At 39.1% G+C, this 14,306-nt stretch overlaps 1 protein-coding gene across 1 annotated transcript in view; it reads right to left on the reverse strand.

Annotated features, from left to right (window-relative positions):
• Positions 1 to 14,306, reverse strand: part of LOC134674231 (microtubule-actin cross-linking factor 1) — a 312,488-nt gene that overhangs the window by 74,681 nt on the left and 223,501 nt on the right. The window contains exons 40-48 of the mRNA XM_063532291.1: positions 14,132 to 14,239; positions 13,583 to 13,726; positions 13,160 to 13,265; positions 12,860 to 12,988; positions 12,498 to 12,655; positions 11,971 to 12,102; positions 11,418 to 11,530; positions 10,725 to 10,866; positions 10,035 to 10,201 (exon numbers count right to left, since the gene is read on the reverse strand). Of these exons, the coding sequence (XP_063388361.1) occupies positions 10,035 to 10,201; positions 10,725 to 10,866; positions 11,418 to 11,530; positions 11,971 to 12,102; positions 12,498 to 12,655; positions 12,860 to 12,988; positions 13,160 to 13,265; positions 13,583 to 13,726; positions 14,132 to 14,239 (1,199 nt within the window). The remainder of the gene's footprint in view (positions 1 to 10,034; positions 10,202 to 10,724; positions 10,867 to 11,417; positions 11,531 to 11,970; positions 12,103 to 12,497; positions 12,656 to 12,859; positions 12,989 to 13,159; positions 13,266 to 13,582; positions 13,727 to 14,131; positions 14,240 to 14,306) is intronic.

Below are 14,306 nucleotides of genomic sequence, written 5' to 3' on the forward strand. Positions count from 1 at the left end.
AAGGATATATTATTATCACGGCCAAAATAAGGTTAAAGGTGCCGCCCTGTAAACCCTGTGTGATAAATATTTTTCTTTCATATATATACTATGGACATTCCTCGATGGCACCAAGTTGCAACCAGAAAGCGATGATCACACGGCACATCAAATCCTGAAGACTATAGCAGCCACGTCAAAGGAAGATATACCTACCTATTCAAAGAATGTTTATTGATCCTATTTGAAAGCAATCCTACAATCATGATCATACACGCTATATTTGTTAAGATTGTTGTTATTTAATTACCCTGTGATTAATAATTTAATTTAATTTATTTAAGGCCAACTAAGGATCAATTTCGCGTCATTTTAATTTAAATCTTACAACAAATGTTAGTAGGATACACGCACAAACTTATTAACTAACTACATATTTACAGATGATGGTGTAATAACAACAATTTTGACAAATTTGGCGTGGTCATACACGCACGTGGTAACTACTGGGAATTTTTATTCCCAGTAGTTACCACCAAAATATTGTTAGAATTCAATACTAATAAAAACAGTATAAATAGTTTAGTATAAATGTAGCGTGCTGAAATAAATAATTATGTGTCGCTTAGTGATTCAGTAAACTGCTTTAAATGTGATCAAAAATATTAAAACAGTTTTACCGGTATAAGTTTAAAAACTAAAATAGAAGAGTCTCATTCTAGTTAACTAGAAATTAACTTATTATCCGAATAAAATTTATCTTATTAACTGTAAATTGAATTACATATTTATACAAACGAACAAACCAATCAGTCAAAAACGGACAGAACTGATTTCGTTTTATTATTTAGAGCTACTTCATTTCGTTCTATTATAAGTATTATAACACGACGCAGAGCTGGAATATGTAGGTATTCATAATTTGTAGTCAGGCTAAATAAAAGGGCATGGTTGTTATTAAAACCGCTTAGGGCGCGCTTCGGATGGGCTGACGGCTGACTGCTCGGACTAACCAGCGTAGGTTCGCATTCCAATTACGCTCGGGTACATCGCTCGGTCATGTTACGCTGGTTGGCTCGATTGCTTTTAAACACCCACGCTAGCGGGACGGTAATAACACTCTACCAGTGAGGCATCAGTAGTCAGAGGGTACACTTCTTTTTTTTTATTTAACTTTTATTCTTTTGGAAAATATGTTTATCGGAAGACCGTGTAAGTAATTAAAATCGCATAAAACAACCTTAAATTGAGTTTTGAGAATTGTACGTTTGTATAAATATGTAATTCAATTTACAGCTAATAAGATAAATTTAATCCGGATAATAAGTTAATTTCTTCTTAACTAGAATGAGACTCTTCTACTTTAGTGTTTACGCTTATACCGGTAAAACTGGTTTAATATGTTTGATCACTTTTAAAGCAGTTTACTGAATCACTAACTGATGTATAATTGGGTAGGTAAAGTTTTTTGAAGATAGGCAAATTATATTTTTTCCCGATAGTATTCATTATAGCGATCACGGAAATGCAGCTCTTTTATTTTTATATCATTTTATTGATTAAATATAATTTTTTAAATGATCGATATGACGTTTGTGAGGTGAAATGGCAGATTCCAGTAATTAATTCCTTGGCGCGTAGTAAATGGGACGAGATAGAAAAAAAATCGATGTCAACTGTCAGTGTCATTCTTGGAAAATAACTTGCAAATAATTGGAAAATAATGGTCGGACGAAACATTTGTGTTTTCTTGTAATTGGATGTCGGTGTGATTTCTAGAATAAGTATTTTTAACGTCCCTAGCACGATCAACACGGATATTTTGATAATGATAACGATTGCTTTCGACTACTTGGCACTGCTTCTTGGAGAACATTTTTATTAACGCCTCCACCACGACTCTTGGACTGCTACACGAGTCATTTTGGATCTCAGTATCAACACAATAGATGGAGACGATCCCGGAAACGTTCGAATGGAAATATAATATTACAGAGATGAACTCAAAGTGCGTCGTACCGTCTTGTAGGAAGTACAGATACGTTACTTTCCAAATTCAGCGTATTTGAGCACACCAAAGTCTTTAACAGCGATTCGGTGCCAAGCTTTGAAGATATATTGGCCAAAATGGTAACTTATACGTTTGTGAGGACTATATAAACGTGATTGTTGTATTATACATACATAATGATTAAGATTGTAATAGTCTTATAACTAGGTCGTTATTGGCTATTATATATGGGCTCGGCAAGATGTTCACAATATCTGAACACGCACGCCCTGATAATAGAGGCGTGTTCAGATATTTATGAGCACCCTAGCTGCACCAATATATCTGATGGCGACTGTACTTTAGAAAACTTATAATATAAATTCTTCTATCTGTGAGTACCTGTAATTGGCTTTGTATTGTTACCTAAATCTATATAATGTTTTTGCAGCTGTTGGTACTCCTTACAAAATAAAATAAAATAAAATAAAAATAAAATAAATCCAAAATAATATAATATAAATCCAGTAAATTTCGTTTCGTTTTATTTTAAAATCCACAAATTATTATCCTTAAGCATTAACATTACAACAGTATATAGAATCACGCTGTGTGGCGTGCCCTTGAAGAGAGTTGAGCGGTTCAAATATGGTCAATATGGATAAGTATGTCTGTAGGGTAGGTAAATGTGCTTCACGTTGGGGCCTGTTTACATATTGATTAGTGTTGATTGCGGGTTTAATACATTTGCCACTATACACAAGTAGCAAGTGTATCAACTCGCAAAAATACTACATTTTTGCTTCCATTGAGGTATACATAGTAAGCACTATTCTCAAATTATGTGAGGAAATAAAACAAATTCAATTTAGTAAAGCGTATTTAATAGGGGTAAAGTGACGCGAATACAATTAAAAAAAGAACGCATATTCTTAGTTTATATTAAATGTAGATGGCTTTTTAGTTTTCACTTGGTCACAGAAATACGCTAAAAACCACATTCAGAGTAGGTGTTTCTTGCGTTTTGGCTGTCCTTCTTGTGTCCTTCCACAGCATGAGCATGTCGTAAGTCCTGTTGTATTTGTCCCAGGACTTAGCAGGAAGCTAGTTATTCATTATTAAGTTTGCTTCTGCTTTCAAATGAGGCGGTGCATGCCGTCTATTCCAGGTCGTTTTCGTCACTTGAACTCATTTTGTTTATTACGAGTATTAAAATAACAAGCGGTAACTTATTGAGTATTGCACAACGAATAGACTTTGCCGCCTTTTATTTGCATATTTTTTAAAATTATATTACCATAGATACAAAGCATACGGTACGCGCATGCGTCAACCCGCGCGCACCGCGCAGCGCCCTTTCGCGGTGCTAAAGCGGTATCCAGACGGGACTGATCAAATCGGTCGATCTGATCAGAAATGAAATTGGCGTCAATCTCCAATTTTAGATTTATGGTGATATTAGACCCATTTAAGTTGAAAAAATGCCCCATAACGAAAATACTAGCCTCACAAATTGGTGTTCTTGTGTCCGCACCTCATTTTATTGGTCATTATCGGCGGTTGAATTCGGCGAGCCAAATTGGCGTTTGCGTCCATACGTCCCGATTCGATCGGGCAATTTAATCAGATTGGCGAAAAATTGAATAATCTGGATACGCCTTAAGCAACATCGAGTTCACGATAATTTGACATATAATAATAATAGATTTTTAGCATAAGTTGCATTTCATAAAACTTAACCCAAATCATTTGTACATTTTCAAGTCAAAGATAAAGACATGTTGGTTTTAAAATTTTAATAAGTATAGACCATAACATTGTCATGATCTTGTAACATTGTTAAAATAAGAGAGTCTCCCATTTTCATTTTATTGCATTTTTTATAAAATGTCTTTAGATTCTCGGGATATCTTGGTCCTAATTCGATTGCTCTTTTTTATGGAAATAATTATATCCTTCAGATTCACAGGATGCTCGGAGAGGCTTAGCCGAATAACACTGCAAGGAAGTATGTCATGGCTCAATGGTTCTAATTAGCCATCAGTATAATACCGCCAATGAATGTTTACATCCACCTGAAAATAAGAACAACATTCATAAAATGAGGATAACCACACAAAACTAACAGATGGTTGAAATTGTTAGAAAAAATTAGACCGATTTCTTGTTTACGAACTTAACAGCTCATGGCAATTTAATAATAAAAATCAAAACACAAGTGAAGAAAGTTTTATGTACCTATGTATTTCACGGATACGTAGGTACTCCTGTACGGCCATTGCTCCTCTAATTCAACGGCATTGTGCCTATCACTGTTATGATAATAATTTCAAATTTGTAGAATCTGCTCGCAATCTCGTATGAACTCGCTTATTTTTCTTGCAAAACTCTGTCCAAGGGTCAGCGTAGGGGCCGTCGTGTAGGGGTGGGGAAGAAAACGTTGTCCAATAATTTATGCAGTGCCAAGTTATCGAAAGTAAATTCAATCTTTGTCCAAATACGCGCAGATGTCGTGGGGAATCAGAAGTCCGTGGGTCGTGCTGAGGTCGCCGAAAATCTCAATGATAACATTAATAGCAATTCGCAAGGTAACATGAGGCTTGTCCGTTATTTTTCGGGAATGAGAGCTAAGTGACACTGACAGTTGACATCGTTTTTTTTTCTATCTCGTCCCATTTACTACGCGCCAAGGAATTAATTACTGGAATCTGCCATTTCACCTCACAAACGTCATATCGATCATTTAAAAAATTATATTTAATCAATAAAATGATATAAAAATAAAAGAGCTGCATTTCCGTGATCGCTATAATGAATACTATCGGGAAAAAATATAATTTGCCTATCTTCAAAAAACTTTACCTACCCAATTATTTATTACAGCACGCTACATTTATCCTTTAGTATTTATACTGTTTTTATTAGTATTGCATTCTAGCAATATTTTGGTGGTAACTACTGGGAAAAAAATTCCCACCTTTTACCAGTGGTAACTAGTGGGAATAAAAATTCCCAGTAGTTACCAGTGGTTTACCACAGGTGGGGAAAAAAATCCCAGTAGTTACCACCCGTAAGAACTTGGTGTTAACTAGTGGGAATAACCCAAAAGAATTGCACGACCTGATCCCACCTTTCCCTTTTCATCATCGGACGTCATAGAGGTACAATAATACACCGTGTTTTTTTTTATTTCCGTTAATTTCAAGGATGCATTCCTGAGCTTAAATCAAATTACTTTCTCAAAGACACCAATATTCTAATTAACTCAATTTCGGAGATAATCAATAATTTATTTTTTCCTATAAGGCCTCTACAAGCGTGTACACTTGCCTTAGTGCCGGCATTGATAAGTGTTTAGAATGAGTTCATACATCTGCTATTAAACTTAAGTACAATCTCGGTCGATTTATGTTCAAAATAACATTGACATGTCACAGATTTCAATTGTTTGGTTGAGTTAAATGTAATGCCCGTGTTACTACAACGCTATGTGCTACATTTAATTACTTTTTAAAACTTAATATTTCTACAAAAAAAGGAAAAATAGATTTTTTTTTAATTATCTACGCCATTTAGTTCTCTTAAGGTGGCCACTGACAAGCCTTCCAACAGTCCAAATAGCGTGGCTGCAATCCAAAATCGGTCCGTGAATGTCAAACACGTACAATGTTGAATATTAGGATGCCTTCCATTTGGATGAATCCATTGTAACGGCATCCATTTGGAAGGCTCGTCAGTGGCCTGCTTTAAACGTACTTATCCATACCCCGAAGGTAACGGAATTCAATAAAAACACGGTGTATAGAGATGACACGGGGGTGGGGCTAAACGACCGAACCAGATGCACTTATGGCAATTTCAGTAGGAGTAGCAGAGAAAGCGGTATTATTGCTTGTCCTTGTCACAGTCTCACTTTTTGTTTGTTCCCCACCAAAATTTATTTATATGGTTTATGGTGGGCAACAAATAACCCGACCGAATTACGTAGATTGTTTTTGGTATGTTGTCAGGAATGTCAAAACGTGTTTTTAATATTGTCGCTTTGCGAATGTTTTATCCCTCACGGAGGCACGCGTATAGCTCATCTATGTACCTAATACTAGGTCTATGTGAATGTCGGACGTCCAGGCGGGAGGAGCAAAGCGACTGCACCCGTTCGTTGTTAATATTCTATAGTTGGTCAAGCAGATCTTGTCAGTAGAAAAGGCGGCAAATTTGAAAAATGTAGGCACGAAGGGATATCGTCTCATAGAAAATTTGAATTTCGCGCCTTTTTCTACTGACAAGATTTGCTTGACTATCTATATTTGTCCGCACAAAACGGTTTGCCTCATCTTTTTTGTAAGGACGATTAAGGAATGGAATGCGCTCCCGTCATCTGTGTTTCCTGGAAAATTTGACCTCGGTGCAGTGGCGTAACTAGGGGGGGGGTTGGAGGGGGCACGTGCCCCGGGCGCCGTCCAAAGGGGGGCGCAAAAATGGGCAAAAGACTACCTCTCCGCCTTGCCAAAAGCACAGCAGCAGGGATACTTTCGTCAGTCGTATTTACCACCACTGTGAAGTGTGAAATGTGGATGGTAATCTGGCCCACAGCTCAAAAGAGAAAGCCGATCTTTTAGGTACTCCTATCAAGCAGAGGGATATTCGGCGGGAGTTACTATGCTTTCATTTTATAAGGCGAGCGGGCTGAGTGCTTCAGAGCTGTGTCCCATGTTAGCGCGTCTTTTCCGTCAGGGGTCTCCTGTCGGGAAGTTACCATCTTATGGACTGTCCAAGAGACTACCTATGCAAATGGATCGCTAGCCCTTTGTCCGGCAAGCACATATATGCCGTAGTAGACGGAACCTGCTCCAATAGCAGCTGCTGCTGCGTATCTGTCGGACGACAGTAGGTACTGGGGATTCCTATACAGGGTGGCTAAAAATAACTACACTCCCGTTGCTAGGGAGGTTTTGGGATTTTACTGAGCAACTTTTACTACGGGACCAACCCCGATCTCGCGAAAAAAAAGTTTGCCTTATAAAGAAAAAAAAAGGTAAAGTACAATGAGCTGTTGTCTGAAAAATTGTTTAACATGCTGTCTAACTAGGCAACTGCCATCGGTTACAGCTTGCCATCACTGCACCGCTCGCCGTAGGCAGAGTGTTTATCCTCACACCCTAGAATCTAAATGGTCGCGCTCTGTGCGGTTTAAGAGGAATTCCCTTCACAGCGGGCGGGAGGAAATTCGTCGAGAAAAGGGAGCTCATTCACAATAAGTTAAATAAGATTCCCTTTTCTCGAGAGGCTACAGGCTATGGTGACCTCCAAAAAAGAAGTGTATACGTTTTAAAATGGTCGGCAACGCGCATGTAATGTAACACCCCTGGAGTGTAGGCGTCCATATGATGCGGTGACCGCTTACCATCAGGTGGGTCGTAAGCTTGTTAGCCACCGATGTACCAAAAAAACACATACAGGGCGTCCCAAGACTATGGGACCCCAAGGGAAAGTACCTTAAATATCGTAGATAGGATATTTTGCTGAAAGAAGACATTATTTTAATTTCAAAAACAATTTAAACTGCATTCATAGATTTTTAAATAATTACATGGTTGAACCGGGAATCGAACTCGCTGCACGAGAAAAAAATCACCTGTAGTTTTATCATACCGATCGAAAGGATTCATGATAAGGATTATTTTTGGATGATTTTTTTTCTCGTGTAGCGGGTTCGATTCCCGGTTCAACCATGTAATTATTTAAAAATCTATAAATGCAGTTTAAATTGTTTTTTAAATTAAAATAATGTCTTCTTTCAGCAAAATATCCTATCTACGATATTTAAGGTACTTTCCCTTGATGTCCCATCCCATAGTCTTGGGACGCCCTGTATACACTGTATTTGTCTAAGTTATATGTAAGTAAACTTTAATAAGTAACAAAGTGACCCTTTCGTTAGTTCATTTAGTTTGGGGGGGGGGGGGCGCAAATTTGGTGCCCCGGGCGCCATATCCTCTAGCTACGCCACTGCCTCGGTGTCTTTAAAGCAAGAGTGAATAGGCTATTATTACTTACTGAGCCGGTAAGCTCCATCATCTTAGGCTCTGTTTTCACTTTCCATCAGGTGTGACTATAGTTCGTTTTTTTTAGCATTAGAAAGAACTCCACAGAAGCAAGCGTGCAGTTTTTATCAGGCTCTTTAATTGTTAATAATTATTGAATTATCTAATGTAGCATGGTCAATGCATATAATTTACTTCGTATGATTACCGCTAAAAGTGCCGGATTTGGAACCACAAGCTTACTTCTGCGAAGTTCTTTCTAATGCTAAAAAAAACGAACTATAGACCCAATCCCCGTTTAGTTTATTATAAAAAATATATATACAAAGAGTACTATTGTATTATTTCAGTAGTTAGTGCCTATACCCAAAGTGCGACATAAAATAGTAGAAATTAAATAAACTGGAACTAAAAATCTTCGATACTAAATTGATGCCATTTTTTTAAGCATTTTACGTGAAAAAAGAGAGACAGTAACGTAGAAAGTGGCGCCCTTATTTATATTCTACTGGTTTTTGTCACACTGTAATTTGAGGCAGGAAATAGGCAATATTACGCAAAACCCTGCGTTAATAGCACATCCCAGGGCCTACCGCGAAACACGTAAATCGAAATATCGTTTTCTGCCTCTATCACTCATGGCCATTCGATCGACAGAGAGGCAGATAACGAAATTTCGATTATCACGTTTTGCGGTAGCCTATCTGTAAACATAGGCACTGTAAGCAAATCACCTTGATGCATCAATGTCATAGAAAAAAATGAAACTTGTCAAGAAACTCGGGGGGATCAGGGCTTTGCACATAGCAAGACCGAGCCGGGCCCGCACCGTGCCATTCCCGAGCCCTGGTGATGACATAAAGGTGGCCACTGACGAACCTTCCAACAGTCCAAATAGCGTGGCTACATTCCAAAATCGGTCCGTGAATGTCAAAAACGTACAATGTTTAGTATTAGGATGCCGTCCATTTGGATGAATCCATTGTAACGGCATCCATTTGGAAGGCTGGTCAGTAGCCTGCTTAACGCTTTGCATAGAAAAGGAAGCTCCGGTAGCTCCGGCGGCCCGGCCACAGCCCGGTCTAACGTGAGTCATCCTAAACTGGAAAAAAACCGGAAAAAACGAAATTTTGTGTTGTTTTTTGTGTGTGCGATAAGCATTTGTTTTTTTCCGGGATTTTCATCCCTAATTCCACCCAGTAATAAAAACTGACTTTTCTAAATATGGTTTAATTACAACTTGCGTGAATAGGCATTTTTGAGCGTTCATAGGTGAATGTGTGGAGCGAGCATTATTTGACGTGTAGGTGTGGGTTCAACAAAAAGAGCGCTTGTCAATAAGGCGTTCGTGTTGTTAAAATTCAATTAATAATAGCCTTTATCGACCATCAACAGTGTAGTCCCCTTTTGATTGATGGAAATTGTCACGTATAGTTCCACTACTCGCCGCCGCACCATGAATAGCGCTTTAGTTCATCTATCGCTCACAAGATGTCATTAATTCCTGTAAACGTATATATTGAAAAAAAAAAGCTTTACTCTATGCTATAAAATACCCTTTCGCACGTCAAAAACTCCAAGATGGTGCCCAAGCCCATGGACAAAAAAGTCTAGCGATAGTATCCATGCCTGTCAAAATTTGACATTAGCAATCCACAGTTAGGTGACAACCGAACCAAACCGACTTAACCGACCTACCCCGAGTTCAAAGTCATTATAAACCGTATAGTAGTAATAAAACAAAGTTGATTTTTTCTTACTTATTTTTCGATCACAAGTTTGCGATAGAACGCGATTCCATTGAACAATGCGATACAATCATCTGTTGATGTGATGTTGATTTGAAATGTCAGTTTTGCACAAGTGGAATAAGGCCCCTGGTAATTTGATATTGATGAGAGTAATTTTTTGCGTTCACTTTACATCATAATTACTTTCTAATCGAAAATTTATTCCATTTTAGGAAGAAGAATAGTTTTTTGCCACAACTTTAAATTCTTATTCCAAGGCATGTAACTCACTTGTTGAGCAGATCGTTCCAGCGGTCCTGCAGGTCCTTGAGCTTGGTGCGCAGCTTCTCCGCGTCGGGCGAGCGTGGCTCGAGGCGCTCCAGCACGCCGGCCGCCACCTGCTCCAGGTGGGACAGCTGCGGCTGCTGCGTGCGGAACTCTTCGCGGAGGACTTGCACCTGGAAATAGTGGCTTTTAGTTTTCTGTACGATAAACAAAACTCGCAGGTATATGTGTTGGTTTAGTAAAGTATGTAGTACAGTGCCTAGAAACAGAACTCATTACTATAGATTTGTTTATTTATGTTATGGCGTTATTCATAAACTAGTTACTGGCCTGAATTAGCTCTGAATATTTTGTCTGTATGTGTCATTTTGACTTATGTATTTGTATAAATGGGATCTAAATCAGGCCCGTAAAGTTTTATGAATAAGGGAGATAATATTTAAATAAAGTATAAGGCTGACTTCTGGTTCGAACACAAATTAATTTGACTGTGGAACTGTGGAACCTTTAAGTTAATGGCAATTTTTTGACCGTTCCGTTACCGTCCGTTTTGATCGTTATTAAACCGTAACCGTAACAGCCTGAAAAACCTTTAGCAGCCGAAATAAGGTCGTCGAAGTAAATATTAAGAAACGAAAAGCCTTTTTATAGGCCTCTGGTTCGCTAGAGGTTAATTAAGTATCTGTCACTACATACCTGCTGCACTTGCGTCTGCACCATGCGCGAGTCTGAGGAGATGGGTCCCAGCGCAGTCATCATGCGGTCCTTGGACAGCAGCCACGACGACAGGTTGCTGTGTGTGTCTTGGAAGTCCTTCACCTCCTCCATCAGGCGGATCCTGGTAAAACGATAGGCGTTTATATATCGTGTGATAAACAATATGTTTTTAAACCAATAGTTAATAACAGGGGCTTTTTGCATAACATTATAAAAGAGTGTGCAAAGTCTAAGAAATATCTACAAGTTCACTTACCACAAAACATATGGCAAGAGATTCAGCTGCCTATTTTCTCTTGGCCCTAAAACTATTCTTAGGCTTTGCAACTCATCTACAATATTACAAATATCATAATCATTAACAGTTTAATCATGTAGACCCCTCTTCCCACTCGTTTTATTATTAGGAAGATTTTGCTCGTAACTAACAAATAACATAATAACAAACAACTAACAAATAACAAACAAATAATAACAATAACAAATTGTTGTACAGTAGTCAAGGAATTTAATTTCAGTACCATTTCGTACCTTGCCACAGTGACAAGAGTATGAGGTATCTAGACTTTCATATGGATTGTCACTGTGACAAGGTACAAAATGGTACGGGAATTAAATTCTTTGACCGTACAACGTTCAGTCAATGAGTTGTAAATGTATTCGGATAGGTACTTGTCCTTGCAGGCGTCGTGCAGGTTCCTCCAGCGCGACACGACGTCCTCCATGGCGTCGTGCAGCCGGTCGGCGCCCGCCACGCCCTGCTTGCGCTTCAGCAGCTCGCGGACCTATATGAAACATACAAAATTTATCATCACCTACTATAATAGCCTACTTTTTGAAGTAGAAGTCGTGAATGGTCGATTCGTTCTTTCCTTCTCTGCGTTTTTTGAATAAAATTGCTAGTTTGTTATAATTATCAGATAGCCTTTAATTTTGGTAATTCTGCAGATCCAATGACGAAGCAATAACAAAAAGTTAGTTAAAAGTCAGATATCCTTAACTTTCCTGTTATATAAATCGGGCCATAAAAATGAACCGATTGTAACCTCACCCATCAAACCCGACTAGGTAGTTTTGACGTTACAGTAGATTTTATTTGTATTAGGTTAATAGCCAAGTGTCCCACTGCTGGCCTGCTGGGCACAAACACACATACAAAGAATACAACACAAACACAACCAGCCTTTCCATTGCTTTCGTAATCGGGTAAAAAAATCCAAAGTACCTGAGTCTTTGCGGAGTCAAGCGTGCTCTGTTTCTCGTACATCTCTTCGAGCACGGCGCGGACTTGCTTGATGGTCTTGTCGGCTTCCTCCTTCGTGTTGGGGACGCAATCCTTTGGCAGTTGCCTCTGGACCTGAATAATACAACACAGAAATGTCAACTAAATTCTTGTTTTATTCAATTATTTTCTCGTAAGACTAAGGAACTGTAATATCCTAGTCACGGCACCATATTGTGTTTTAAAGCCCCGATGCAAAAAGAGGGGCGTTATATGTTTGACGCCAATGTCTGTTTGTGGCACCGTAGCTCTCCAACGAATGGACCGATTTCGAAGCACTTTTTTTACGTGAAAGCAGGTTACCTTGCGGTGTTTCTTAGCTATGTTTAATAGAAATCGATTAAGCAGTTTAAAGAAAATCAGCTCCTTTTCAAGATAATGTTAGGCAATTTTGGAATAAAACGGATTTTTTTGATTATAAGGTTTTTTTTAGAATTTATGCTGTTTGCTAGCCACAAGGTTGCACGTACCTTGTCCAGGAAGTGATGCGTGTTGCGGATGGTGTCCTCATGGCGTCTCAGCTCTTCACGGACTGAGTCGAGCTCGCCCTGGCGGTCGGCCAGTTTAGTTCCGAGCAAGCTGTACCGGTTGTTGATCTCTGACAGCTGCTGTTGTACCGGCGACAGTTCTGTAATAAAATATAACAGTTAACACATCTTCTTAATCCTCATTTACATAAGACACGGAAGATTGAGTTCATAGCTCCTCAGCTCTAGTTAGTTGTGATGATTCTGGTTAGGAACAAATGCAAAAAAGGGACGTTGGACGTTGGCGAATCATAATTCAACTTTTTAATGAATTTATTTCGTGTTCTCGGGAATGAGAATGTTACCTTCAAGATGTAGTTGGTCGCTGGACGAGCGGCGAGATGAGAAGCCGCTGGACGTGGAGTGCGTGGAGCCCGGACTCACCAGCCCGTGGCCCTTGGTTGGAGAGGGCGAGCGACCGTCCAGTGTGCGTACTGCAAGAAAAAAACAATTCAATTTTTTTATTAAATAAATTGAATATTACTGGACGGATGCTGCAGTTAATGTGTAATTAAAAAACTCAAGTGAGTGAAACGAAAGTTTAATTTCGAATATTTGATATTGATCCACCCTAAACTTGTCACAACATAGGTGAGAATACTGACCTGGCGTCTGTCGCTTGGTGGGACTGTAGAGCTGTCTCTTGCGGTGCGGGCTGTCCACGCGGTCGCCACGTGTCAGAGCTTCGTACACTGCTCCCGCCTCGTTCACCTATTTCATACATTTTTCATTAGTTCAGTACAATAATCTCAATAATATCGCTTTCAAAATAGCGGTCAGAAAACACATTTAGACGGATCACGAACTTGCATTATTCGATCAAGTTAATTTATTGTACTCTGTGGTTAGCTGGTTAGCAATGTATCGAATATTGCACGCATTAAATGGGGCTTAGTTGCAAAACATTTTGATCTTGGTCCCATTGTTAAGTATCAAAATTTCACTAAGCTTGGCTTATGTTGGACCAAAAAAATTAGTGTTTTAGAGACTCAAGGGACGGGGATAATGACGGAATCTAGAAATATTACCTTGTCGATAGTAATGGAGTAGTCGCGGTACTCCTTGGCCAGCGGTCGCAGCTCGTCGGCCTGCTGCTTGAGCACTTCCAGGTCGAGCGCCACGGGCTGCAGGCGGCCGACTCGGTTCTCGAACGACTGGAGCCACTCCAACACCTGGGGAACATGGTTTACGTTATTCAAACATACCAGTAACGTAGTTAACTTAGGTGACTATCTGAAAATAATCTACTCTTTGCCATTAATAATATATCTCTACACTAACTAAACTACTTATCCGAAATGACAAACCCACAGAGCGAGCTCGTGATATTTTGTGACCAGATTTTATGATTAAATAGTTTCTTGTTGATTTAGTTTTATTTAATTATTTAAGCACCAATAGAGTCTATGGCGCTTAAGACCATTGTGAGTTCACTATGATAATGATTCAATGAACCAAGTATTTTTCACTTCTAAATTTTCTAAGCTGATCGCGAGGTCTACAGCTCACAGAGCCACTAGGTATTTATGCCCAATATTAGTAAAAATGTCGTAATAAATAGTGTAATGTGGGCTCACCTGAGCGCGGAGGGTCTCATACTGGCTGAGCTGGTCGGCGCGCTGCTTGGACAGCTTCTGTTTCTCCTCCAGTGACGTATTGAAGTCGCGCCATGCGTTCTCCAGGAGCTGACACATACAAGCCATTACTTTAACCATAATACTCTCACATCTACATGAACCCATTGAGGATTGA

The sequence above is a fragment of the Cydia fagiglandana genome, chromosome 19 (genome assembly GCF_963556715.1).
Source record: "Cydia fagiglandana chromosome 19, ilCydFagi1.1, whole genome shotgun sequence".
Lineage (NCBI taxonomy): Eukaryota > Metazoa > Arthropoda > Insecta > Lepidoptera > Tortricidae > Cydia > Cydia fagiglandana.